At 47.8% G+C, this 27,728-nt stretch overlaps 1 protein-coding gene across 12 annotated transcripts in view; it reads right to left on the minus strand.

Annotated features, from left to right (window-relative positions):
• FAM193B (family with sequence similarity 193 member B) overlaps positions 1–27,728 on the minus strand; it is a 38,006-nt gene that overhangs the window by 2,673 nt on the left and 7,605 nt on the right. For 4 of the 12 annotated variants that reach the window (XM_066272363.1, XM_066272361.1, XM_066272367.1 and 1 more), the window contains 4 exons: positions 9,785–9,986; positions 8,302–8,541; positions 1,012–2,035; positions 803–878 (listed from right to left, as the gene is read on the minus strand). In XM_066272363.1, coding sequence (XP_066128460.1) covers positions 803–878; positions 1,012–2,035; positions 8,302–8,541; positions 9,785–9,986 — 1,542 coding nt within the window. Of the gene's footprint in view, positions 1–802; positions 879–1,011; positions 2,036–8,301; positions 8,542–9,304; positions 9,348–9,784; positions 9,987–14,594; positions 14,974–16,417; positions 16,647–17,459; positions 17,703–26,775; positions 26,837–27,728 lie in introns of those variants that run through there. The other 8 variants (XM_066272355.1, XM_066272360.1, XM_066272356.1 and 5 more) reach the window with 7 other exon arrangements.

Raw genomic sequence — 27,728 nt, forward strand, 5'->3', positions numbered from 1 at the left:
GACCCCCTCCTAGACCTGTGCTTCCTGGTCACTAAAGAAGTCAGGTTGGCTCTGCACGACTCTTCCAGCTCCTGAGTAGTGAGGTCTAGCAAGTATGGGAGCTGTGCTGGGGGGCAACCATCTGGGTGGGACATACACACACCCAGCTGACTGTACGGGAAGAGTGAACACTGCCTTTGGACACGGCCTCCTCACCCTGTGTGGTACTCCACCGACACTGGGCTGCCTTCCATTCCCCTCAGGGAGTGTTTCTTTCACTTTCGACCCTTTGCATGTGCTGATCCCGGTGTCAGAAATGTCCTTTCATTTTGCCTGGCCCACTCACTCTTATTCCTTGGTTATCACCTCTTCTGGAAGGGCTTCCTTGCCCGCTCCCACCCCTTAACTTGGTCTGCAGGCCCTCTCCTAGCCACTCCTCCAGCCCCATGCCCTCATTCCAGTTCAGAGCGCATGTTGCCACACTGTGTGTTTATGCTCTCTCCCTGTCTAGACTATTAGATTCACCTCTGCCCCACAGCTCTGCCTCGGCAGAGCAGAGGAAGTACAAGTGATTAAACAAAGTGAATGACACCGGAAAAGGCCTGGTTCCTGGGTCCTGACATGCTTGCCTCCTTCACTTGGTCCCTTGCATTTTCCCAGATGCCCTGTCCTGCCAAGTGGCTACCTGGATTTTTGTACATAGGCTGGTGGGGAAAAAGCTTGGAAGGGCTGGAGAGGCCCTCCATCCTAGTGCTCAGGGATAAGTGAGAGGCCTTTTTGAAAGGTGAGGGTGTGGGTAGGATGGCAGGCGGCCCACACCTACCTCTTGAAGTATTCCACTTCCCGGTCAGTCTCATCCATCTCCATCCCATCCATGTCCTTGGGCAGGAACACATCGTCTAGGAAGACACAGCCAGGAGGGCTCAGTGCCCACAGCCAGGCCTCTGGGTCAGTGCTGCCCACACACGAGGACTGCCCACCACCCCATGGCCTGGCAGGGTGGGGGTCAGCCAGTGTTCCTGGTGCACTCACCCAAGGAGGAGGCCAACTTCTCCTGCTTGTTGCGGCTGCGGCGACTGCGGCCCTTGCCCTGCGGCAAGTTCTGTGGCCTTGCTGGGCCTGGAGGCTGCACAGACTCCTGTTGTGAAGGCCATGCCTTGGCCTCACCTGGCCAGTTTCGCCAGGAGCTGCCCTTCTCCTTGTCAGCTTTGGGGCTGCCAGCCCAACTTGGTCCTGGCTGGTTCCCCCGACTCCCCTCTCTGGCCTCAGCACAGCTGCCCACTTTGGGAGGCTCCGGGGCCTTGCCTGGCTGCATGGGGCTGGAGATCTGGCCCTTAGCACTGGGAGCCTCCAGGCTGGCCGAGGACCGGGATGCTGGACTTGCCTCACTTTTCTTGGCCTGATTGCCCTGTCTCTTGCCTTTCCGTGGCTTTCCACCTGAGGCCCCAGGCTCAGGCAGCTCCTGCTTGCAACTAGGGACTTCCTTTGGGCTTGGCTCCTCAGAGCTGCTGTTGCCTGGCTTGGGTGTTTTGACCCAAATCACCCTGGACAGGTTGGGCACGGTGTTTAGTCTCCTCACTAGCCCGTTCTCAGGGGTGATACCAGGAGGGGGACCCCTCACCTCAGTCCATGGTGGTTGGGTGCCTCTCATTTCTGCCCATGGTGGGGCTGACTCGCTTGGAGCTTGTAACGTGTGGTTCTGAGGGGAGCCCAAAGTCAAAGGGGACAGGTCAAGGCTGATGTCAGGCTGGTGCTCTGAGGAGCCATTGAGGTTCGCAGGGGATAGACTCTGGGTCTCTGGCTCAGCAGCCTCCTCCTTAGAGAAGCCATTGCTGTCCGTGTTGAGCTCACACACACTGAAGCTGGAACAAATGGAGTCCTTGACAGTGTTCTTGATCTCCTGTAGACGGCTGCTCAGGAAACTGTTTACCCGATCTAGCTCCCGGTCAGGCCACTCCAAAAGCCTCTCTCCGGCAGGCCTCGGCTCCCGGCTTCCAGAAACATCACGATTCACCTGCTTTAGAGCTTCTGCTGCCAATTGGGCCTTCTCCTTTTCCTGCCAATACAAGAGGCAGTTTCAGCAGGGGCTTGGCATCTACCAGGCACATGGTGACACTTGACACACCAGGCTGAGGCCCAGCTCTGCCAATAACTGGCTAGAGGCAGGGCCTCACAATCCGGGCCTGCTTGTCCACCCTGCAGGAATGAAGATGAAGTGCAGTCAGACCGGTACACGTCTTGGAGGTGGAGACAGTTAGACTCAGAGCTCCAGTGTCGGTCCTAGGACCTAAGAAGGCTGGACTCAAAGGAGTAGGGACATAGCTCACTGAATCTTAGCTCCTAGGCCTCAGCTTCAGCAATCCACCTATTTGCTGAGTCTCAGTGGACTTATGTGCAAAATGGGAACAACTCTGGAGTGAATCTCAAAGTGGAGACACGTGAGGAATGTGGCTGCTATAGAGGTATTCCCTCCATTCTGCCGCTGTAGGGATAAAAGCGGTGCCATCGTGTGGGTCTTTCAGGAAGGAACACATGGGGTCGTGAGACTGCCACGGTAGCTCAAGCTGCTCTGGGTGGCCGGGAATGTGTGCCTCCCTGATGCTGTGTACAGGCGCTACTGGCAAGGGCCAAGTTCTTACAGTAAGGCCACTCATTGCTCAGTTGGCCTCAAGTAGTCAAGGCCATGCCTAAAGTGTGCCCCAACGCATACAATGGACAGCCACATGGGGCCCCCAGGACAAGATGTAAAAGAAGCCTCTTTGCTCAGGTGAGGCCTGGGCGACTGGACCCTGCCAATCAGTGTTGACAGAGCCAGATCTGGAGAGTGAAAAGGAAAGTCTGTGGGCTGAGTCACTCCACCCCTTTGCTCAACCTCAAGACAACTGCAAGCTGAGGAGGCCTTCAGAGAGAGATAGGAGACAGATGTCAAAGGCCTAGGGGAAAGAGGTGGTGGTATTGTGCCAGGGACTGGATGACTTCCACAATTTCACAAATTTCCAGCTAATTTTGGAGTGATGAGGGAGAAACAGAAAAAGGAAAGTGGAGAGAGAAAAAGAGGGCTTGCTACCACGACAGTGTCAACTTAAAGAGGGTGATCCTGTAGCCAAGTGGGCACACAATTGTTATTCTCTCATCTTTTTTGAACACTGGTTCCATAACTGACTAGAACCAAAACTGTGAGACCTTGGACAAATCACTCATTTTCTTTGTACCTTACTATCCCCATTTGTAAATTTGGGAGAAAAGCGACCTACCTATACCTCATAGGATTTCTATAAGGACACCTGCGAGGGTGTGTGTTGCTTTCCCTGGGCACAAGTAAGGCTACACCTTGGCACCACGGTGCTCAGGTGAGGGGGCAGCTGAGTCTGGAGCAGTGCTCCGTGGAGGCTGCGGGCAGAGTGCCTGAGGCCACAGGGATACACATAGGACTGGAAGGGTCTTCTCTTCATTCCTTCCCTGCACTAGAAGAACTCTGCTTTTGTTATAAACTGAGTTCTGGGTTGTGAGGCGAGGGAGTGGAGCGGGCACAGAGGAGATAATTAGTGACGGAATAAAACTTGACTTGGGGAGGTGAACACATAATACAGTATACAGAGATGTGTTATAGAAGTGAGCACCTGAAACCTGTATGATTTTGCTAACCAGTGTCACCTTAATAAATTCAGTAAAAAATAAAAATAAAAAGGAAACGGAGTTCCATGGAAGATTTCATTTGCAAAAGAGAGTTACGCTGCTAAACAAAGACATCTGAATAATGGTGTGCAGGGAGCAAGATGGGCGCAAACAATTTGGTGGTGAAAGGGGAAAATACAGAACCAAATTTTCTGCTGGGCCCATAAGCCTAGTATGTCTCAGTTGTCTCATTTAATCCTCACAACTGCCCTTGTTACGTCATCTTCCATTTATAGATGAGGACACTTGACTTTGGAAAGAACAAGGAACTGGCCTAAGGTTACATGGCTAGTAAGTGGCAGAGCTGAGACAGCACCCCCAGCTGTAATCCCCAGTCCTTATGCTTTCCAATCCCATCTGATACCGTTTCATGACCATCAACTCTGAGACACTGGGTTGGGTTCTGAGAATCCATCTATGTAGGAGGGTCTCTGTTCTCTGACTTGAGTGTGTGTGGGGAGACACACAAACAGAAGGTTCAAGTCTCAGTGACAGGCCCTGGCCGGTTGGCTCAGTGGTAGAGTGTCAGCCTGGCGTGCAGGAGTCCCGGGTTCGATTCCCAGCCAGGGCACACAGGAGAAGCGCCCGTCTGCTTCTCCACCCCTCCCCCCTCCTTCCTCTCTGTCTTTCTCTTCCCCTCCTGCAGCCAAGGCTCCATTGCAGCAAAGTTGGCCCAGGCACGGGCTGGCTCTGTGGCCTCTGCCTCAGGCGCTAGAATGGCTCTGATTGCGGCAGAGCGACGCCCCAAGATGGGCAGAGCATCACCCCCTGGTGGGCATGCCGGGTGGATCCTCGTCAGGCGCATGCAGGAGTCTGTCTGACTGCTTCCCTGTTTCCAACTAAAGGGGAAAAAAAAAGGTCTCAGTGACAGTAGTAAGAACTCTAGGAAAGAAAGCACAGGGTGCTCAGGGAATCCAGATTGGGCCATCAGGGAGAGCTTCCAAGGGGCGACAGTATCTCCCTGAGCATGAAGAGTAAGGGGGTTACCCTGGAGAGAGTGAGACAAATACTTTCCAGACAAAAGAGCAAGTAGAAAATTGGGAAATGGAAAAGCACAAAATCCTTAAAGGGGAATGCAAACCATTCAGAGGTACAACTGGAGCCCAAACTTCTTTATTTTTTGGGGGTGGGGGTAGGGGTGGGCAGGAAGGCCAGAGGGACAGATTGAGACAAAGCTGGCAAGCTAAACAGGGACTAGATCCTGAAGAACTCTATAGGCCGTGCTCCAGGCTGGGTTCATCCTGAGGGAAACATTCAACCATTGAAGGCCTTTAAAGTCATGGCCGTAGGGTGGAGAGAAGTGGATGGTTTGAGCTACTTGGAAGGTAGCATGGCCAGGACTCTCAGTGGTGGGTGGGGAGAGAGAGTAAGGTGAGTCATGAAACAACCCTGACAACTACTGTGCTGCTACAGCAGCCACATGGACCAAACGCTTTTCCTGCCGAACCTTTCCCACACATCCCTCCACTTGATTCTCGCAACAATCTGCATTAGATTCTACTGTTCTTCTCCTTTTATGGATAAATAAACTGAGGCTTGGAGGTTAAGTGATTTGCCCAAGGTCATACAGCAAGGGTAACAGAACCAGGTTTCAAACTGAGGTCCAATTCCAAGGCCCACTGCTCCCAATCACAACAATGCATTCTTCCCAAGATGGCACCCGGGTTCTGGTTCAGGCAGCTGGCTGGATGGCAGTGCATCCAACTACAGACAATGGAGAAGGAGCAGGCCTCTTGGAGAAAGACAAGCTCAGTCTTAGATGTGCTGAGTCTGAGTGCCTATGGAACGTGTGAGGAGGTACCTAATAGCAGTATTGGACATCAGTGTGAAGTGCAGGGAAGACAGGTGACCAGACCAAATGGGGAGGCAGTACTACCTAGATGGCTCCTCTTTCCCAGGGAGATGTCCTCAAGGGGGTGAGTCAGGTAGAGGAAGAAGACCTCACAAAGGAGACAGAAAAGAGAGCAGAGAGGAAGGTAGGCAATGTGGCAACCTGGGAATTCCCATGTCCTTTCCCTGTACCCCCCAACTGAGGGTGGAGATGCCAAAGAAAACAGTGTTTGAAAAGGAGAACACATACACAACGTGAAGTTGCGTAGTTGACAAAGAAGATGGACCAGGACAGTATGCCTTAGAAGACTGCCTGGGCCTTAGCTAGGGAAAGGGGTAAATCATCCTCATAACAAGAAAACTTGCAGGTGGGGTGGTGGTAAAAAGGAGATAAGAGTGCCTGTCCACTGGCCTAGTTGGAAAAGAAATCAAGTTATTTGCCCCAAAATTAGGTGGGGTGGGGAAAACCTAGAAGTTAGAAAGAATGGAGATCTGACGTGTGTGCTGTGAAGAATAAAGTGACAAGAAACAAGTAAGACTAGGGAGTTCCAGACACCTGCTAGGCAACATGGGGGCTCAGGTGAGTGGGAGATAGCACAGCCCGGGTGCCACACAGGACTGGATTCTGTGTTCTCCTTGAGGTATAGAAGGCGAGACACAGGTTGGGTTTGAACCAGGGCTGAGGTTTTTCGAGTGGGTGTTAGTGGAACAAGGAGTTGAGAACACTGGCAAGACTGTGGGTAATCTCTCCTGGCCTGGGAAGAGGAGAAAGGGGTAGGTGACAGTCTTCAGTGGATAAAAAGTAGCCAAGAGGTTGCAGATGACAGAGATGGGGTCAGTTCCAAAGGAGCAGGGGAAAGTCATGGTCTGGAAATGGTCTAAGGAGGTAGAAAGATACTCAGCTTTATTTGTCTCCCAAGGTGAGACAGAATGGGCACTCTATTGGATGACAATCAGGAGATGCTGTGTTTTTGGTGGACAGCCAGGTTGTAAGGCCAGGGGGTAGGTGGAGGGGCATATGGAGGAGGTACAAATATAAACAGATAATGACCATGATTTCTTATCACATGACATTGCAATTGCTTGCTTCAGTTGTACCCCGGCCTCTACACTGGGCTAGGCAGTAAATTTTGGATCAAGTGAGTAGTGTGTTATCTATGGTGGACTAGAGAAATGATGAGGTATAATAAGACTACAGTGGGAGAAATTTCCCGAGCAATGCTGCAAAACAGGAGCCATCTAGACTGAGATTGGAAGGAAAGTGTCAGGAGGAAAGGGAGGGGAGAGAGGAGAACATTACTGGTGAAGGAAAAGCAATGTGCAGCACAGATTTATGAACGCTGGGCCTGGGAACTGTAACGTGGTCCCTGAGATCTAACTGCCTTAACAGGGCAGTAAAGGCCAAAGAGACTGCTGCTGCCCACCAGACACCTCTGGCCAGGCAATGCTGGATGGGAGGAAGAAAGTGCTGATCACTTTCTGAAGACAGTGGTGGGACCCCTTGGCTAATTGCTTCAGGGTGCAAGGCAAAGGATCTGGTTTGTCCTTTAGACTGGAAAAAGATGGAGACCCACTGCTGCTTTCTAGAGCACCAGGGCTGTTTAACCACCCATGACCTGGAGCTAGCTGGTTGTCCAATGTCCTTGGCTGCTGAGCTCCCAAGTGTGGCACTGTGCAGACGCAGCTGGGGCGAACAAAGAGGTAATGAGGCCACAGGGACCAGCCATCAAGTCCTGGGGCTCACCTGGCATTAGGGTTTCCCAGGAAGGACTCACTGGCTTCAGCCTGGGTCATTCCCATGGCTTCAATTATATCTCCACTTGGCAACTCCCAGCCCTAAACCTCCGTCTCTACTTGGATGTCTCGTGAGAACCTCTGAGGTAACGTGCCCCAGCTGGATTCCTGTCTTCCGCCAAGCCCATCCCTGCTCAGTGAAAGGCATGCCATTCTGCCAGTCACCCAAGCAAACACCTGGGAAACGGCCCTAACTCCTTCATCTCCCTGTCCTGTAATCAGATCACCAAAGCCTGTCACTTCTGCTTCCTCTGAAAATCCACCTCTGCTCCAGTCCAGTCATCAATCATCACCACCCTGGCTCTCGGCTTTTAAGCCTGGAGCATCACTCCGCCAGGCTACCTTCCATAATACCACAGGATAAGCTTAGAATACAGAATCGACCTTCTTTGATTAAAGTCCTCCAGTGACTCCCCCTCAGCTGCAGGGTCAAGTCAAAGCTCTTCAGCAGGGCCTATAAGTCCCTTTCTTACTTCCACTGTCGGTCCTACCTCTCCTGTTTGAGCCCTGGCTGCAGATGTGCTCTGCCTGCTGCCAGCAGGGCCCTCCTGATGAGTTCGCACTCATTCCCTATGACTCAGCTCTTGCGGTCAGCCTCTCGTACGGCCACTTCCAACAACCTCAGGAAGGATGGGGGGCTTCTGTCATCTCAGGACTGGTCACACACTAATGTGCTCATCCCACTTTGGGTCAAGTCTCTCCACTGGACTGAGCTTCTTCAGGGCAAGAACTTAATAAATGCTTTGGCTCCCAGTATTTGCTGAATGAATAAATGACTGACCAAATGAAGCAAGTCCTAGGCTTGGAAAAATCCAACAAGCTGCTTCTGATGCCAGGACACATTTGTCTTCCAGTCATTGGCCCCCAGTCTCCCTGACTCTGATACCTCCCAAACTCATTCAGACCTTCCCAGAGCAGCCAAGGTATTTGGCAGCCAGCACCATTCATGCCTCAAAAGTCTTGGGGGTTGGGTGAGGGACTCCTTGGGGAAAAGAGGTAGTAGAGCTGCCCCCCCACACCCACCTTCTTTTTCAGCTTGTGCCGGGCCCGCTTTGCGGCCCTGGTGCTGTTGGGGACTTTGGGCTCCGTACTGTTGATGAATTCCAGCAGCTCATCCACATCTCGGTGGTCCACGGCAGGCTCCCCAGGGATCCCGCCCAGGGCGCCCCCCTTCATGGGCAGCTCCTCTTTCCTCCTGGTCAGCCTCGAACGGAGCTTCTCTCGGATCTCGGTATAATTCCGACTCGTCGGGGCAGCGGGTGGCTGGGGGAGGGGGAGGTGCTAATGTTACACCCTGGGCCTGGGAAGACCATAGCACTCCCACCCGCTGGCACCAAACATGTGGTGAGAAGCGAGACAACTGTTCTAGCGCCACAGAGGCCAAATGGCTTCACCTCAGCCAGGCTGGAGCCAAAGCAGCAGCGGGCGGAGGGAGTAGGGGATACAGTAGGGCAGGGGTCCCCAAACTACGGCCCGCGGGCTGCATGCGGCCCCGAGGCCATTTATCTGGCCCCCGCCGCACTTCCGGAAAGGGCACCTCTTTCATTAGTGGTCAGTGAGAGGAGCATAGTCCCCATTGAAATACTGGTCAGTTTGTTGATTTAAATTTACTTGTTCTTTATTTTAAATATTGTATTTGTTCCCGTTTTGTTTTTTTACTTTAAAATAAGATATGTGCAGTGTGCATAGGGATTTGTTCATAGTTTTTTTTATAGTCCGGCCCTCCAATGGTCCGAGTGACATTGAACTGGCCCCCTGTGTAAAAAGTTTGGGGACCCCTGCAGTAGGGGATACATGACAGCAGTGGCAGCACAGTGGCCTGGGAGCCAGGAAAACAGGTGTGAACCCAGGCTTTGTCTCTTGGAAGATGTATGACCTTGGGCAGGTCACTGAATCTTGTGAGCCTCAATTTTGTCATCTCTAAAATGAGGATAACCCCTAGCTCAAAGGTGACTAGCAATGTAATTCTTTTCATTTCTTCTGTCCTCAACTGCTCTCCCCTAACCGGCGGCCCCTTCCTCTTCACCTTAGGAGACTTCTGAACCGCTTCCTCCCTGGCGTCCAGAGCCAGCATGTACTCTGCTCTGTGCCTCCTTCCTGGCGCCATCTGTGCTCACGGCCTGCCCCTCAGCTGGCTCTCACACTCAGGGGACTGAGAGCCTTTGCTTCCATTCTGCCTTCATCACGCACAAACGTTCACTTCTCTGTGATTACACACGTACACAAACTCATCAGAATCATATATTTCCTCTCTGCCATTTCCTTTCCTTTTACCTAAGGAAAAAACGTCATTCTTAAGAGAAACCATGAAAAGAGCAAAGGTAGCAAAATGTTTAAAAATCTCTACCTCACCAGTTTGCTGTGAGGATCAAGTGAGTAGACACAGGTGCGAGGACTCACATGGTCCTAGAGTGGTCACTATCCCCTTGACCCAAGGGGTCTCCGGGGAGAGCCGGTGATCTCTGGCTGGCCCCCAGCCCTCTCTGGCCTGGGCAGCTTCACTCACCGCATTGTGGCCGAAGAACTCACAGTAGCAGCAGTCACAGAACTTCCCATCTCTCTGGTGGGTGGAAGATGAGGTGCAGGAGCTACGCTCCGAGCTGCTGTCCTCTTCCTCGCCCAGGCCCTCATCTGCCTCGCAGGGCTGGGGCAGTTGGCAGGCCAGGCCACTGTGTGTAAACTTGTGCCCCTTGCACCCGGGGTCTCTGCTGATGGGGGAGAAAGATAGGCCCAAAGGTGAGAGGACAGGACAGGAGCAGGCTGCCAACAGGAACCTTGGGAAGCAGCCCACCATCCTTGTACCCACTGCTCATAAGCTGCCTCATCTCATAGGGCAGTCAGGCTGCACCAGTGCCTCTCACAAGAACAGGGCTAATAACCTCACTGTCCCTCAGGGTCCAGCTCAAAGGCACTGTTCTGGAAAGATCCCCCATGCCTCCCCTGCCAACATAGGACTCTTCATGGCACTGCAAATATCTCTATCTTACCATCTATCACATTTTACTGCAATGATCTGTTTGTCCATTTGTTTCAAAACAATCGTGTATTCTACAAGGTCAGGGACTATGCTGTTTCTATTTTTGGGTCCCAGTGTATAGCATAACCTTACACATAGTAGGGGCTCAGTAAGTAGGTGTCTGAACAGATTGGAGGCCTAATGGCTCCCCTGGAGTATCCAAAGGCGCTCAATAGGCGCTCATCTAAAGGCCTGTGAGTCTGTAGCAGTGGGCAAAGCTGTCTTAGTCACGGGGCCTTGAAGTTAGGAAAACAAATGTGTCTTGTGGGCCATAGACTCTAAGAGCTATTGTTGGTGCTAGGTACTGTATTCAATGTATTATTTCTAACCATCCCTCAAGGTCCACAGAACAGGTGTTGCTATCCCCACCTTGTAGTGGAGGAGACAGGCTCAGAGTGGTTCACTGCTTTGCTCAAGAATTAGCCAGAAAAAAAAAATTGGCCAGGACTGCCTAACTGGTAGTGGTGCAGTGGATAGAGCATCAACTTAGAACACTGAGGTCTCAGGTTTGAAACCCCAAGGTCACTGGCTTGAGCATGGGCTCACCCGGCTTGAGCTCAAGGTTGCCAGCGTAAGCGTGGGATCATCAAAATGACTCCATTGGTCACTGGCTTGAAGCCCAAGGTTGCTAGCTTGAGCAAGGGGTCACTGGCTCAGCTTGAGCCTCCTGGTCAAGGAACATATGAGAAGCAATCGAACTAAAGTGCCACAACTATAAGTTGATAAGGTGATGCTTCTCATCTTTCTCCATTCCTATCTTGCAAAAAAAAAAAAAAAGTTGGTCAGGAATCAGCCTGTGTCTATGCACAAAGTTCATACTCTCCCTCGGCACTGCTGACTCCAGACTTGAGAAAACCCAGGGCATGTTGCAATGTAGACTAGCATTAGCAGTGGGAACCAGGTGGAAAAGCAGAACCAGGGGCTGGGAGGAGGCTCAGCTTCAGTGCAGAACAGTCCCACGGATGGAAAAGAGTGGCAAGAATTATTATCAGTGGTACGTAGAGAAACTTCATCCAAATTGACCACTCTTCATCTGCTATATTAACAAAAATTACAGTGCCCAGTGCCCCATGCCCCTGAGAATATAGAGAAACCAGCACCCTAACACTGGTGCTATGGAATTGTGGAGAGCTCTTTGCAAATCAATTTTTCAGTGTATTATCAACCCTTCTTTAAAAAACAAAAAACAAACAAAAAGAAATATATCTCGACATCTTTTAAACTGAGAACATTTTTTTAATTCTGAGGGACCTATTCCAAGGAGAAAAATCCAAAAGACGGAAAAAGCATTGGCAAAGGCATCATTAGAGGCACTATTTATATTATTAAAATGTTGGAATGACCGAAATGTTCAGCAGCCAAAGAACGGAAAAGTGCAGAGAATGACCCCTGCCCATGAAGCTGAGGCTCAGAAGACCACGCAGGAGCCTAGCGATGCTAAACTCAGTGAGACTGACAACTGTGCAGACACTACCAATGCGTATGGGAGAGACATGGAGGGAGAACTGCTAAGAGTGGTGGGATTTTAGAATGGGCAACTATAAATGTGTAATAACAAAGATCTGATTTATAATACAAAAATAGACATCTATCTTCTCCAAAGAATTGTATCTTTCTTATTATTTTTTAAATTAAGTGAGGGGTGGGGATGTAGAGAGACAGACTCCCATGTGTGCCCCAACTGGGCGATGTTTTGCCCATCTGGGGCCACTGCTCCACTGCTCAGCAACCAAGCTATTTTAGTGCCTGAGGTAAGGGCATGGAGTCATCCTCAGTGCCATGGCCAACTTGCTTGAGCAGTTCGATCCATAGCTATAAAATGGGAGGGGAGAAGGGGGAGGGGGAGAAGCAGATGGTTGTTTCTCCTGTGCCCTGACCGGGAATCAAACCTGGGACTTCCACGTGCCCGCTGACACTCTACTGCTGAACCAACCAGCCACGGCCTGTATTTTTCAAATATACACTGCTCAAAAAAATTAGGGGATATTTTATGGTTTCATATTCATTTTGAAATATCCCTTAATTTTTGTGAACAGTATATGTTACTATAACTTTTCTCAGCAACTAGAGTCACTTCTTTTTTTTTTTTTTTAAGCAAGAGAGACAGAGACAGAGGGACAGATAGTAACAGAAAGACAGGGAGATGAGAAGCATCATATTTTCGTTGCAGCACCTTAGTTGTTCACTGATTGCTTTCTCTTATGTGCCTTGACCAGGGGGCTCCAGCTGAGCCAGTAACCCCTTGCTCAAGCCAGTGATCTTTGGGTTCAAGCCAGTGACCATGGGGTCATGTTTATGATCCCACGGTTAAGCCAGCAATCCTGCACTTAAGCCAGGTGAGCCCATGCTCAAGGAAGCAACCTTGCTGTTTTGACCCTGGATCCTCTGCATCTCAGGCCCACACACTATTTACTGTGGTCAGGCTAGAGTTATTTCTAGGACTTTACCTTGAGAACAAAATTCCTAACTCAAACATAAGTTTGGGTGCAAGATGCTTATGACAGCCTTGTTTATCATGGTTAAAAACTAGAAATGCCTAAATGGCCGAGAATAGGGGAATGAGACATTATGTGGCTACTGAAAAGTGTTTTGAATAATTTTAACTGGGAAAATGATCATGGTATGTTAAAAAATCTCTACACACCCTGACCAGGTGACGCAGTGACTAGAGTGTCGGAATTGGACCCAGAAGACCCAGGCTCAAAACCCCGACGTCACCAGCTTGAGCGCAGGCTCATCTGGTTCAAGCAAGGCTTACCAGCTTGAGCCTAAGGTCGCTGGCTTGAGCAAGGGGTCACTCAGTCTGCTGTAGAGCACCCCCCCCCCCCGTCAAGACACATATGAGAAAGCAATCAATGAACTAAGGTGCTGCAATGAATTGATGCTTCTCATCTCTCTCCCTTTCTGTCTGTTTGTCCCTCTCTGACACACACACACACACACACACACACACACACAAAATTACTACACAGAAATGTATATCAAACAGGGACCTAATTATGTTACCTACAGGAACATCAGGAGGACTATACTGAAGCATTGGAAGTTTATCTTTAGGCTGAAGACATTTTTTCTTTTCTTTTTCCAGGAGAGAGGAAGGGAGATAGAGAGACAGACTCTCACATGCACCCTGACTGGGACCCATCCTGCAACCCTCATCTGGGGCCAATACTCGAGCACTGAGGTATTTTTTAGTGACTAAGGCTGATGTGCTCCCACAGAGCTCTCCTCAGCACCAGGGGCTACGCTCAAATCAATCAAGCCACTGGCTATAAAAGAGGAAGTGTGAGAAAAGGGAGAGAAGGAGAAGAGAAGCAGATGGTTGCTTTTCCTGTGTGCCCTGACCAGGAATCAAACCCGGGACATTTTTCCTTTAAAGATTTATTGATTTTAGAGAGAGGAGAGAAAGAGAAAAGGGAGGGGGGAGGAGTGGGAAGAATCAACTGGCAGTAGCTGCTTCTTGCATGTGCTTTGACTGGGCAAGCCTGGGGCTTTGAACTGGTGACCTCAGTGTTCCCGGTCAAGGCTTTATCCACTGTGCCACTACAGTCAGGCAGGACATTTTTTTCTTTTTGTGTGTGTGACAAGAGACAGAAAGAGACAAAGAGAGGGACAGATAGGGACAGACAGGAAGGGAAAGAGATGAGAAGCATCAATTCTTCATTGTGGCACCTTAGTTGTTCACTGATTGCGTTCTCATATATGCTTTGGCCGGGGGGCTATAGCAGACTGAGTAACCCCTTGCTAAAGCCATTGACCTTGGGCTCAAGCTGGTGAACCTTGCTCACACCAAGATGAGTCTGTGCTCAAGCTGGAGATCTTGGGGTTTCAAACCTGGGTCCCCTGGGTCCCAGTGTGCCACTGCCTGGTCAGGCAGGACAGTTTTTTCTTCAGACATCCCCCCCCGTTTCTTTAAAGATTTATTAATTTATTTATTTATATTGATTTTATAGAGAAAGCTGAGAGGTGGGATGTGGAGAAGGAAGTATAAACTCATAGTTGCTTCACTTTAGTCGTTCACTGATTGCTTATTGTATGTGCCTTAACTGGGCAAGCCCAGGGTTTTGAGCCGGCAATCTCAGTGCTCCAGGTCAATGGTTTATCCACTGTACCAACACAGGCCAGCTCTTTAAAGATTTCTAAAATTTTCAAAGTTTTTAAAAAATAAACATTTCTTTCATAATTGTAAAAACTATGGAAAAAACATAAACAGAGTTTACCCTTTAAGTTCCACCCCAAAATTTTCTAAAACTCTAAACCCAAGTCAGCAGGGAACGCACTCTTCAGGCTGCTCACTCACCTGTGAGTGCTAGGGAGCTGCTGCGAGCCTGGTGGTGGGAGCAGAGGCCCACTGCAGTGCCCGCCGCAGTGCCCACCACAGGGGTGGCTGCACCCCGAGAAAGGAGGCATCTTCAAGAGTGGCATGCTGGTGGAAGGTATGTGGGGGCTCTGACATGCCCCTGGGGTGTGTGGGGCGGCGGCAACAGGGCATTCTGAAGCCTGCGCAGGGAATGGCATTGTGGGGGTGGTGGGCAGCAAGTGTGAGTGGGGTGGTGAGCCAAAAGATCCAGAGTGAGATGGGATCAGCGACGCTGGCTGGGGGTGGTGGCCGGTGGGGCTGTTAGGTGGAGCAGTGAGGTCTGAGTGCCGACGGTGCTCCGAGATGGGGAAAACCTCACCTGTGGACACATGGGGGGAGAAGGGTGTCAGAGTAGGAGCCCAGAACCCAGGAGGAAAGCCCAAATGCCTGCTGTCCTGGCATCTTGCTTACTACAATTAGAGGGACCTATCTGGGCACAGCAGACCCTTCAGCTTTTGGGGATGTCTAGCAGTGCCACCTTGGGCTAGAGAGGTTTCTCTACAGACAGCAGCTCAGCAGGACAGGCTCAAGCTACAAGGCACTGGGAACACTAGCCCCACGGAAGGCCATATACCTCTACTGTGGCATAAGCAGGGAAACTATTCTGTTTGCCAGGACTTCTCTGGGACCTGCTTGCTCAGGCACTTCTCAGGCTCAGGACAGGATCTGCAGGAGCCAGCGGAGCAGCAGGCTGAGAGGTTCTGCCTGTGGGCAATGAGGAGGCAGCAAGGTGTGCCAGACTTTCTGGTGGTCCCAGATTTCAGTAAGTGGGAAAGTCTTTCATGACCCCTCTGGTTTATGTACCAAAACAAGTGGAAATATGTACTGCGCAATTCTCACAGTTGAGGGGACAGCAGCCCTCTGAAGAACTCAGTCCCTCCACTTACATGTAGACAGTAATTTCATATTTACACAGCATATCAATAAAGCATGACTTTCTCTTTCAGTCTCTAGGGGTTACCTCAGGGTCTACAGCAGGGGTAGTCAACCTTTTTATACCTACCGCCCACTTTTGTATCTCTGTTAGTAATAAAATTTTCTAACCGCCCACCGGTTCCACAGTAATGGTGATTTATAAAGTAGGGAAGTAACTTTACTTTATAAAATTTATAAAGCAAAGTTACAGCAAGTTAAAGCATATAATAATAATTACTTACCAAGTACTTTATGTCCAATTTTCGCTAAGTTTGGCAGAATAAATCTTTATAAAACAACTTACTATAGTTAAATCTATCTTTTTATTTATACTTTGGTTGTTCTGCTACCGCCCACCCTGAAAGCTGGAAAATCCACTAGTGGGTGGTAGGGACCAGGTTGACTACCACTGGTCTAAAGGAATATAGGGCTGCAAAACAGGCTAATAATCATGGCAGCTTGCACTGCCAGCCTTTTGTGGATAGAAGTGCAGCCTTTAATAGACACCTCTTTGGTGGAGAAAAAGAAGCCTAGGAAGACAAAGGCACCCAGGCCCTCTGTGCTGCTGCAGGGGGCCTAACTCCTGAAGGGCCCTCCCAGTCTCCACTTTCTATTCAACCAGTGCTCACCAAGTCCGCTCTGGCTCCAATGGGAACAGATACCAGAGCCAATGACAGTAGTGTTTTTCAACTTCAGAGTTCTGGGGAAAGGAGCGCCCCTCTGCTTTCACCAGAACAGCTCTACATTTACTTAATTTAATAACTGATTTTCTGATTTGAATACAATGGTGAGGAAAACACAGCTGTCTACAGTTGAGGCCTGTCTCTTTCCCAAGCCTGGAGACTCACCAGGGACAGAAGGAGGACTCCCAAGTGAGCTGCCTGGCATGGCCCCGCTGGAGTGTGGGGAGTTCCAGAGGCCCGAGAGCTTATGTGCCGACAGGAACGAGCTGGGATCCCAATCCCCTGAGTTCCCATGGCAGGACGAGGACGATGAAGAGGATGATGAAGAGGACGATGAAGAATGAGAGTCACCCCCACAAGACTGTGATTTGCAGGATGTGTGTGACAAGGAGATCTGGAGAAGAGGGAAGAAAAGGGTCCTGGTGAAACAGCGAGCACCAGAGACAAGCTTCTGCTGCCTAGGCTCACCCAGGAGCAGGGCCTCCCCTAGCCCCCATGCCATGGCCACAGCACAATCCCTGCAACTCCAGGTGCAAGGGCAAATGCAGGCCAAGCATCAGCTGGGAGGAGCTGTGCTGGTTCCAGTGAAGTACAATGTACGGATACTGGCGAGAGGCTGCGGGGGGCGGGGGAGGGAAGGGCGGGAGGGGCATACAGAGAATGCCTGTCAACTGTGGGCCTTTGGGGAGAAGAGTCTTTCAGTCAGGAATCTTGCAGCTGAACCAATCCTGGGTGAAAGACGGGATGGAAGGGCATGAGACACGAGGATAACCTGACTGCTGTGATTCAGGAGACAACAGAGTTAAAGGCTCCCCAGCATCTCGGAAGCCTTCTAACTGAGACACATTGTAGACCTTCAAAATGACCTTTGCCCTTTATGTCATACTGGTTGGTTTCAAGCTGCCACAGAGCTGAAAGCAGCACAGTTACATGGAAGAGGCAGGGTCTCCATCTATCATTTCCTACGAGCTGTGAACAGATGCTCCTCAGGGGCCAGTGGGCTGCCTGAAGCCACTCTCTTCTTCCCCTCCTGTGAACCCAAGCCACTAATGCTGTGTGAATACAGCTCAGCAGCTGCTCAGCACCTGGGCCTAGGGGCCGCCCAGGAGAGCCATCTGAGAGGTCAGGGAAGGAGCTGCTCAACAGTCTGACTTCTTTGGACGGGTAGTCCCCCACACTCAAGGACCCAGCCACAGTGGTCACCTACCGCCACTGCATGCTCTTGACCTGTCTGTCTTTCATCTTCCTCCATGCTCCGTCGGCAACTCTGGCAGACCCATAGAGGCATCTCACCTAGCAGATTCTTGACGAGCTTTGGCATGAAGTCAAGGGGCAGCTTCTCACCCTGCAATACCAGTCCATTTTGGGAAGGGCCTTCTTCCCAGCCTCTGCGTTCCTGATGACATAGCAGGCAGCAAGTCTGCACAGACTGGCTGGAGGTGGGGGAAACCTGTCCAACAGACAGAAACAAGGTTTCCCAGGAGGGGAAAGGTTCCACTTAGAAACATTAACAATAATGATAATGCCACTTATTATATGCCATGCACTGGGTTAGGCACTTTAGATACATAATTTCAGCCTTTGTAACAGCTCTGCAAAGTAGGTGTTATTATTTCCATTTCTTTTAAAGATGAAGAAAGAGATTTAAAAACATTAAATAAGTTGCCCAAGGTTACAGAGCTAGTGAGTGGCTGAACTAGGATTTAAATGTCAGTGAGGTTTACTCCAAAGTTCATGCTCAAATGCCCTAATGCCGGATGTCCCCAAGTTCGGTCAAAGAGAAGGTGGCCCTTCCTTCTCTGACACGTCCAGGAGAGGCCACAATCATTGGGCTGTCTGTGCAGTCTATAGACCAATCCCCACTTGGAAGGAAAGAATGGTTTAGATAATACATATAGTGTGGGAAGACATGTGGGTTTCCTGAAGAGCTATGCAATTCCATTAGGATCATGGTATTTTGGAGGATGAGTTTATACAGGCAGTCAAAAGGCATCAACTGAACTGAAAACTGAGTTGGAGGGAAGGTAAGGCAGACCCTGGCTTCTGAGAGGCAAAAGGTATAGTGAAAAGAACCTGGGCTTTGGGGATCAGACTGACATGCACTTTAACCCCTGCCAGACCATATGATTAGCTGGGTGACCTTGAGCAAGTTATTTAACCTCCTAAGCTTCACTTTCCTACCCACCTTGCAGAGCTGTGAGACTCAGTGCATCAGCAGGGGAAGCACTGGAAGTCCATGCCCAGGGCATAGTCTCAGTACATAGTAATACTTATTTGGACTTTTTCCTTCTAGGAGCAGCTTAACCTAGATATATTCATGTCTACTGATTTCCTTTCCCATTGAGGGCACTGACTAGTAGACTGATTGGACTTAACAGCCCCAGTTAATGGCTTTCCTCTATCTTACTACTTGTAGTCCTCTCTCACTCTGACACTGGGCTTTATCATCACACTTTCTTTGGTCCACAGGATGTTAGCCAACATGCTGCCAGCATAAGCTTGAACAGCGAATGCATCTCTACTTGCTGCCTTGCATGGCTGGGCTTGCCACTCTTGTGCCTCTGCCATGTCATAAGCATGACCAGGCTAACTGTTGAAGGGACGTGAGAGACGTGTGAAGAAAACGGAGTCTTTCTAGCTGATTGGCCGGCAGATCAGGCACATGAGTGAGCACAGCTGAGATCAGCCAGGCTGGCCCCAATGGGCAGAAATACCCAGTCAGCCCACATATTTATGAGAAATAATAAATGGTGTTGTTTTAAGACACTAAGTTTTGGGATGGTTTTTAACATGCAATAGTTAACTGATACACCTTCCCAACTTGCCCACCACTAGGTAATAGGTATTTGCAGAGGACTAAGCATAAGAATAATAAAGGTATCACTCTTATCCTACCAATAAAATAAAAGTCATCATCTTTTTCAAATAAAATCACTTATCATGGTAAGCTGGCATCAGAGTATTCTTTAATCTGACATATTAAACTACACTGATCTTGGTTCCTGATTTCTAGAGGGGGAAAAAAGGACCAAACAGAAAAGTGCCAGGAACATAAAGAAACTTTTAGGGAAGAACAAGGACCTTGGAAAAAAAGTACGAAAGAGAGAGAGAGAGAAAGAGAGAGCGCTTACATGCAGAACTCATATGAAACTAAGAGCCTACATGGTCTTTGCCAAGGGAATATTTCAGTGAACAAGGCAGCCGCTTAGTGGCAATTGCAAAAGGATACAGCCTCCTAGAACCCATTTGTAGTGAGTATCTCATGGAAAGGGTGGAAAGTGAACAGAAAAAGAGAAGCTAGGGCAAAGAAGGCCTCTTTGGAAAGTGTACTCAGGAAACTCTTCATAGCTACAAGGTGCCAAAGTAACTGCAGGGAAAGAGGTGAGGCTAGCACCCACTTTCCCTGAAATGGTGGTGGCCATAATCTCTTTTTAAAGACTTTATTTATTGGTTTTATAGAGGGGAGTGATGAGAAGTAATTGCTTTACTCTAGCTGTTCATTGGTTGCTTCTCATATGTGCCTTGACTGAGCAAGCCCAGGGTTTCCAACCAGCAACCTCAGCCGTCTAGGTCGGCTCTCTATCCACTGTGCCACCACGGGTGAGGCAGGGCGGCCATAATCTTAAGGCAGCAAACACCTGGACATGTAATTCTACTATAGTAGAGTTTCACTTCATTTGGGTGTTAGGTTCTAAAGTTACTACCTAAGATGAAAATCTTTTATGAGTAAAATTATTCCTTAAATTCTTAATATGGCCAGGGAAGTGTGGCTATGTGTTTTAGGTATGACCAAGAATTCAAATGTAGCCTGACCAGGCGGTGGCGCAGTGGATAGAGCGTCGGACTGGGATGCAGAGGACCCAGGTTCGAGACCCCGAGGTCGCCAGCTTGAGCGTGGGCTCATCTGGTTAGAGCAAAAAGCCCACCAGCTTGAACCCAAGGTTGCTGGCTCCAACAAGGGGTTACTCGGTCTGCTGAAGGCCCGCGGTCAAGGCACATATTAGAAAGCAATCAATGAACATCTAAGGTGTCGCAATGTGCAACGAAAAACTAATGATTGATGCTTCTCATCTCTCTCTGTCCCTGTCTATCCCTCTCTCTGACTCACTCTCTGTCTCTGTAAAAAAATAAACAAATTAAAAAAAAAAAGAATTCAAATGTATATAGTACATGGCAATATATAATGAGTATTTTTTTTTCTGTTTTCTTTTAAAAGCAAATACAGAATTCTTATAAGTTAAACATGTGACCAACGTGACTGCATTTGGCGCCAGAGTACATGTGGAAAGTGCTAGGGTGCAGTGGGAAAAACACGGGTTTGCATTAATCCTGAGCTTCTATCATTTCCAGCTGCATGATGCTAGGCAAGTTATGCTTACTCTGTCTCCTCATCTGTAAAATGGGACTAAGTCCCAACTTGTAGAGTTGGCCATGAGTATTAAACGTGACAAAGCACCTCATCCCATGCCATGCCCTATGTTGTTCAACACATGGTACTAATAATGAACCAGATGGGAGCAACAGAAGACAGTATTTAAAATAAGGACTAGGGTGGAAAATATAGAAATACATGTCACTATATTTTATAAGAATGCAGGAATCTTCCACCTGCTATGACTCTAAGGCGACTTGTTAAAAAATAATTTCTGCCTGACCTGTGGTGGTGCAGTGGATCAAGTGTGGACCTGGAATACTGAAGTCACCGGTTCAAAACCCTGGGCTTGTCGGGCCAAGGCACATATGGAAGTTGATGCTTCCTGCTCCTCTCCCCATTCTCTATCTCTCTCTGTCTCTCTTCTCTAAAATGAATAAATAAAAAAAATAATAACTTCTGCCTTCAACTCCATGAAGTCATCCCTTAAGTTCCCTAAATAGTCATGCCTTTGCTAAAGGAGATCCTCTGCTTAAATCCCCCTTCCTTCCCGTGTTTACCAAATAAGGAGCTGAGCAGGGCTTAAATGCCCAGCTTAAATCCAACCTCACCCAAGCTTTCCTAGAGAGTCCCTTTATAATTCATCTCCCTTCCCATACCCCATAGCACACTGCCTTGGTTACAGCATCTGTGCCTTCCACCTAATTTATTTACCTACCTCTCTGTCCCTTCTCCTGGGCTGTGCTCCTAGAAGGCAAGCACCAGATCTGACTCTTGTCTGGCCCCCTCACAGTGCAGCCCAGAGTTTAGGCTCAGTTGGGCACACCGTGGCTAAATCTGATTTGTTAGGTGTTCCCATGGCAATACTGGACACAGGCAGCTTGGTGAGACACTGCTTGAAATTATTGCTTCTCACAGAGAAAGGCCATCTCCCTACCCTGGACCTTCACCCAAATGGTTCCAATCTCAAGTGTGGAAGAGTGGAAGACAGCATTCCTTGGAGGATGCCTCTGTTCATGGAAATAAAGTGGCTCTCCCTAGAGCCAAACTGGTACACATAATAAATGAAAGGAGTCATCAATGGAAGTGAGTTTATAGGACAGGCTGTCCTTCCAGTTAAAGAGAAAAACACAGAGCCTGGGAAGCTAATTAACTCCTAAATGAAGCAGAGACAAGAGCACCTACATTGCACAAGGTTGCCCAGAGGATTAAGTGACATTAGAGATGCACAGCTTAGCCAAGGGATCCACACAGTAGACACTCAACCTATTATCTAGCCCCCAGCTGTTCTGCTCTTAATAAGTCTAGTCTACACTAGCAACTAGCTTATTCACTGACCCGAGTTCAGTATATTTGAGTTCTTCTTTCTAGGCAATTCCCAAAGTTCTCTTAACCTACTTGAGTACAATGCCTGGCGGGACCTGGGGACTCTTCTCTATGACATTTAAAAAAAAAGATTTTATTGATTTTTACAGAGAGAGAAGAGAGAGGTGGGGGTAGCGAGAAGTATCAACTCATAGTTGCTTCACTTTAGTTGTTCACTGATTGCTTGTTGTATGTGCCTTGACCAGGCAAGGCCAGGGTTTCAAACTGGCGATGTTAGAATTCCAGGTTAACGCTCTATCCACTGCGCTACAACAGGCCAGGTCTCTCTTGACATTTTCATCTCTAACTGCCAGAGAGTGGTGAGAACCCCAAGCAGTGGGGTGTTATATTCAGTCAATACTACCACTGTTCCTTTACATTTTTGCTTTGGCAGAGAAAAGCTCTTGGTTCAGAATTCCCTTTGACTACAATCTCCTGCCATTTTCCAAATTCCTGGCACACATGACCCCTTATGCCCTGAAATCAACCCAGGCTTTCAACTAGCTGTTCTCAAGATGTGTTTTTAACCCTGGCCGGAGAGCTCAGTTGGTTAGTGTGGGCCTGAGCGTAGAGGTTGCAGTTTCGATCCCCGGTCAGTCAGGGCACATACAGGAACAGACCGATGTTCCTATCTCTTTCTCTCCCTCCCTTCCTCTTTCTAAAATCAATAAAAAATAAAATAAAAAAAATAAAAGATGTGTTTTTTAGCACCTGACACAGTATTACCAACACAAAGAACATGGTCAATAAATATTTAAGAAACGAATGAAATATCCAACCATTTTTCTTCATCACAAAGGCTGATGGAACTGATTTTTAAACTTAGACAATAAGTAATTATTCCTTACCTCAGTTTAGATCTCAGAGCCTCTCCAGACACAGAGCTAGACTTATGCAAAAGATGGGGAACAAGGAAGGAGAGGTTCTAGGGGTTCTCTTAAGTTGGAATCTGCTTAAACAAGTTCCAAGAACCAGAATCTCTGGAGAGTGTGGGGTTCCTCGCATTGGATTTATGTTACAGCACACATGTCCCTGGAGCCATCTCAAGGAACCAGGAGAGTCCTAGACTGTGGCCACTCCTAGCCCAAGGGGTCGACATGTGCAGCCATTAAACCAGGCCCCTGCTCCCTCATCTTACCAGGCCCCAAGACTTTTCATCTAAGAATTACTATGCTAGCATTCTAGTTTTTCCTGAATAAAAAGAGATAAAAATCAAAGAAAGGAGAAGTCATTCTATTCATGAAATACCATTTTTACTTGAAAGAAGGACTGGTTATTTGAACTTGGGTACTGGCAGACATTTTCTTAAAAAAGAAAAAAATATGAACCTGTCACTTCAAGGAAACAATTTTTAGCCAATGATAAAATTCAACCTTTCAAAGAAAACTTAGAATTCTGGAAAACTTGTATCCACCACCATGAGCTTGAAAACTTGCCAATACTTCAACTTTTCTGACATAACTAGTGTTGATATTAACAAATGTTATTTTTTAATATTATAAAATGTAATGTGAAAATATTTGGAAAATCTGTATAGCTCAGTGAACCTATTTTCCAAAAGATCAAAATGTAATGTTAAATTTAAAGAATCACACATTGGTTAAAAAAAATACAACAATTTTAATAAATATAAAGACCTTGGCCCTGGCTGGTTGGCTCAGTGGTAGAGCATCGGCCTGGTGTGCGGAAGTCCCAGGTTCGATTCTCGGCCAGGGCACACAGGAGAGGCGCCCATCTGCTTCTCCACCCCTCCCCCTCTCCTTCCTCTCTGTCTCTCTCTTCCCTTCCTGCAGCTGAGGCTCCATTGGAGCAAAGATGGCCCGGGCGCTGGGGATGGCTCTATGGCCTTTGCCTCAGGTGCTGGAGTGGCTCTGGTAGCAGCAGAGCAACGCTCAGATGGGCAGAGCATCGCCCCCTGGTGGGCATGCTGGGTGGATCCCGGTCGGTGCATGCGGGAGTCTGTCTGACTGCCTCCCCGTTTCCAGCTTCAGAAAAATACACACACACACACACAAAACCTCATTGATATGGTCACAGGTTCCTTACTGCAAAAGGAGAATATCAACAATCATCTAGAAAGACTATTAAAATACTCCTCTCATTTCCAACTAGGTATATATGTGAGACTGCATCTTTTAAAATATACCTCAACCAAAATAACATACTGCAACAGTTTGAATACAGAAGCACATGTAAGAATCCAGCATTTTTGTATTAAGCCAGATATTTAAACATTTGATAAAATGAAAACAAAATCCTTCTTCTTGCTCATTTTTTGAAGTTATTTTTCATTTAAAAATTGTTAACATGATACGTTTAATAGTGCTATTCTTGAATTAGTAACTAAATAATTTTTAACTTTCTTAGCTTTAATACTTTATTTAGTAGGTATCAATAGATATAGTCAACAAAAGCTCTTCTGGGTCCTCAATAATTTTTTAGGAATGTAAAAGGGACCAAGACCAAACACTCTGAGCTCTGCTAACGTAAAACATGTAACGATGCCAGACACCCACTGAGTACACAGAAAGCAATAGTGATAAACAATGACAGAGTTCACAGCATATCTGGATAGCTATTTGGTGGCATGAATAAATTTCTGTCCACAACTAGGAATTAATGGGGAATAACCCAGTCACCAGACCAGGCAGCGATCAAGCTCTGCTCTGAAGCTCGGTCTCATTTCTAGTACTAAACCTGCTTTCATTCCCCCCAGATTCCTTATGTGTACTTCCACGAGTTCGTCTATGTGTGTACAGGGTTCCCCCAAGATACATGCTGTATCTAACCAGCAGCTCTGCAATAGCTTCCAAATTCTATTCTGAAAAGTCCCATTAAAACACTCTACTCTGAGGCACCCAACTCTAAGAGGTTTCTTGTCACCAAGGCAAGCAGAGGACAACAGTAGCAGCTAAAATTCCCTTCCAGAAGCAGAGAAAATAATGAATTCTCAGCTTGGAAAAACTTACCAGCTCAGCATCACCACTTACTCTTCCATTCACCCATTTGTTTCCTTATTCAACAAACATTTTAAAAGCCCCCTACATGGTGCCAACCATTGTGCTAGGTGCTAGAAAACATAAAAGTATATAGAGCACATGCCTAAGAACACATGCTTAAACCAGGCAGGTTCATGCAGTGTGTTGTCAATGCTCTCAAACTACCAGGATGCCTCATATTCATTTTGGAGAATCAGGCAGGAACATAAGTTAAAATAAGACACAATTAAAATAAATAAATTAAAAACCAACCAACTAAGACACCGAGCTTTACTTAAAGCAGGGGTCCCCAAACTTTTTACACAGGGGGCCAATTCACTGTCTCTCAGACCGTTGGAGGGCCGGACTATAAAAAAAACTATGAACAAATTCCTGTGCACACTGCACATATCTTATTTTAAAGTAAAAAAACAAAACGGGAACAAATACAATATTTAAAATAACAAGTAAATTTAAATCAACAAACTGACCAATATTTCAATGGGAACTATGCTCCTCTCACTGACCACCAATGAAAGAGGTACCCTTCCAGAAGTGCGGCGGGGGCCAGATAAATGGCCTCAGGGGGCCACATGTGGCCCGCGGGCCATAGTTTGGGGACCCCTGACTTAAAGTAAGCTTATTATTTGCCTTCTTGAGTATCTATCCAGTTTGATGATCTTCCTTTAGCTCCTCTTTCCTACCTTGGTCTCTCTTTAATCTCCAGGATCCTTTCTGGTTAAGCTTATTACCAAGGCACTCGCTGGCCCCTGGCATTCATGACTTGGCCCCAGTTGATCTCTACTCTCCATTTCTATCTGAGAACCTTAGGCTCTATTGATACTTAGCATCTCAGCACAACTCCATGGCAAATTCGTACTCATTCCCTAAGATTTTGGTTAAAGGTCAATGAAGTTTTTGGGGACCAGACTAAGGAGAACTAATTCTGGTAGTATTGTACTTATTTCTTTGTACCGTAGACATTCTCTCTGTCTGTCCCCAAACCTGGTAGAATGGGAGCTCTATGGGGGAAGGGAGCTTTTACCTTGGTCATCTTAGTGTGCCCAGGAACCTAGGCTTGGCTTGGACCTGGCACACAGTAGCCCTTGACTGAATAAATGAACAAATGCTTAAAGCCTATCTGGCTCATGTCTCAGCTATCTACACAAACAAAATCTAAAGCGCAGCTGAACCAGCCCCTACTGAACATGCTATGCTAAAGGCATTGCTGAGGCCACTGATGAGAGAGGGCTTCAGTGTTAAGAATCTCAGACCACTCTAATGCTGGCAAGCAGAGCCGCAGTTAACTCTTAGTGTACTGATATAACCGCATCTCAGTGCCCTGTAGTTTTCACCCAAACTTCCATCCAGGCTCAGGATTCTTAGGAGGCAGGACAGTTGTTGCACACCATAAAGCCAGTTTGTGGAGAATCTGCTCTTGTTGTATTAGCTGAGTCAAGAAGGATAGTGAATCTCTCAGACCCGACTGGCCTTCCACCTCCCAAGGCTAACTCATCTGTTGAACTTGCTTCCTGGGTACAATCAGCCACAGAAAGGCCTAAGCTGCTGCTTGCTGACCTGGAACTGTATTACCTACTATTCTGTAACCCTAGCACAGATATCTCATGGGGAAGAGTACGAATTCTGGAGAGAATATTTTGAGTTCAAATCACAGTTCTGCCGTTTTCAGTACAATCTTGGATTATTACTCAATTTCTTTGAGCTTCAATTTCCTCATTTATGAAATTAGAATAAAACCATACTTCATAGAGTTGTGAGGACAGATGAAAATAAATTATGTAAAGTACCTGGCCTGGGCCTGGCACATAGTAGGTGCTCAATACCCGTTAGTTTCTTTCCTCTTCTGTCCTAGAAGAAATGATAGGGAAACTTACTAAGTGAGACTTGCCGAATCCAAAGTTATTACTTGAAGCACAGGACAGAGGACTAGACAGGTAACCCTCAAGGCCTCTTTGAACCTCCCAGTCTTTATGTTCTTTAGCTACAACTTCCTAATAAGAAACTTCAGTGTTCCAGGCCCCTTTCTGCCTTAGTTTCCTCATTTCAGAATGGAGGGGAACCACCAAGAGAGCAGGAGGTCTAAGATTCCTGTGTAGGGACTAAAAGGGAGATGGCCTATAGGACTGCAGCATGGGAACAAACCAAAGGGTGCAAACACGGGCCCTTTCCCGGGACACAGTATGGTCCTTTTCTGCTCTATACATCCTGCCACAAGGAGCCACTACCCACTCTTTTCCCCATGTACATAAAGCACTCCCTCACACCTTCCCTCTGCCTTCTCAGGATCAGTTGGGTGTTACATCATTTTAAGTCCACAGGCAGAATGACCCATGCTTTGTTCTGGAATGCCCTAATTATTATTTTTTTAATGTCTTCAACAGAGCTTATCACAGATATCCTAGTTGTTGAAATCTACCTTCTCCACAACACTGTAAGCCTTACATGGACAGGGCCTGTGTCTCATGGTTCAATGCCTCCCAATTGTTCAGCAGAGGTGGCAGTACAAGTAGGCATCTGTAAGTGTTCTGATACATAAAGGAAGATTAGCAGTTGCAGAATATCATTAATAAGGCAGTAACAGAAGAACCAGGAAAAATTTGTCTTTTGTTTCTTTAAACTAAGGCAGTTCTATTCCTGCTCATGGAAAAGTTCCCCTGGGACGCCCTATTCTTTGAAGACATACTAGGCCTCTGCAAAGATCCCCATGGCACCTTCAATTCAGCAGTTTCCAGATCCAGCC

Source organism: Saccopteryx bilineata, chromosome 4 (assembly GCF_036850765.1).
Source record: "Saccopteryx bilineata isolate mSacBil1 chromosome 4, mSacBil1_pri_phased_curated, whole genome shotgun sequence".
NCBI lineage: Eukaryota > Metazoa > Chordata > Mammalia > Chiroptera > Emballonuridae > Saccopteryx > Saccopteryx bilineata.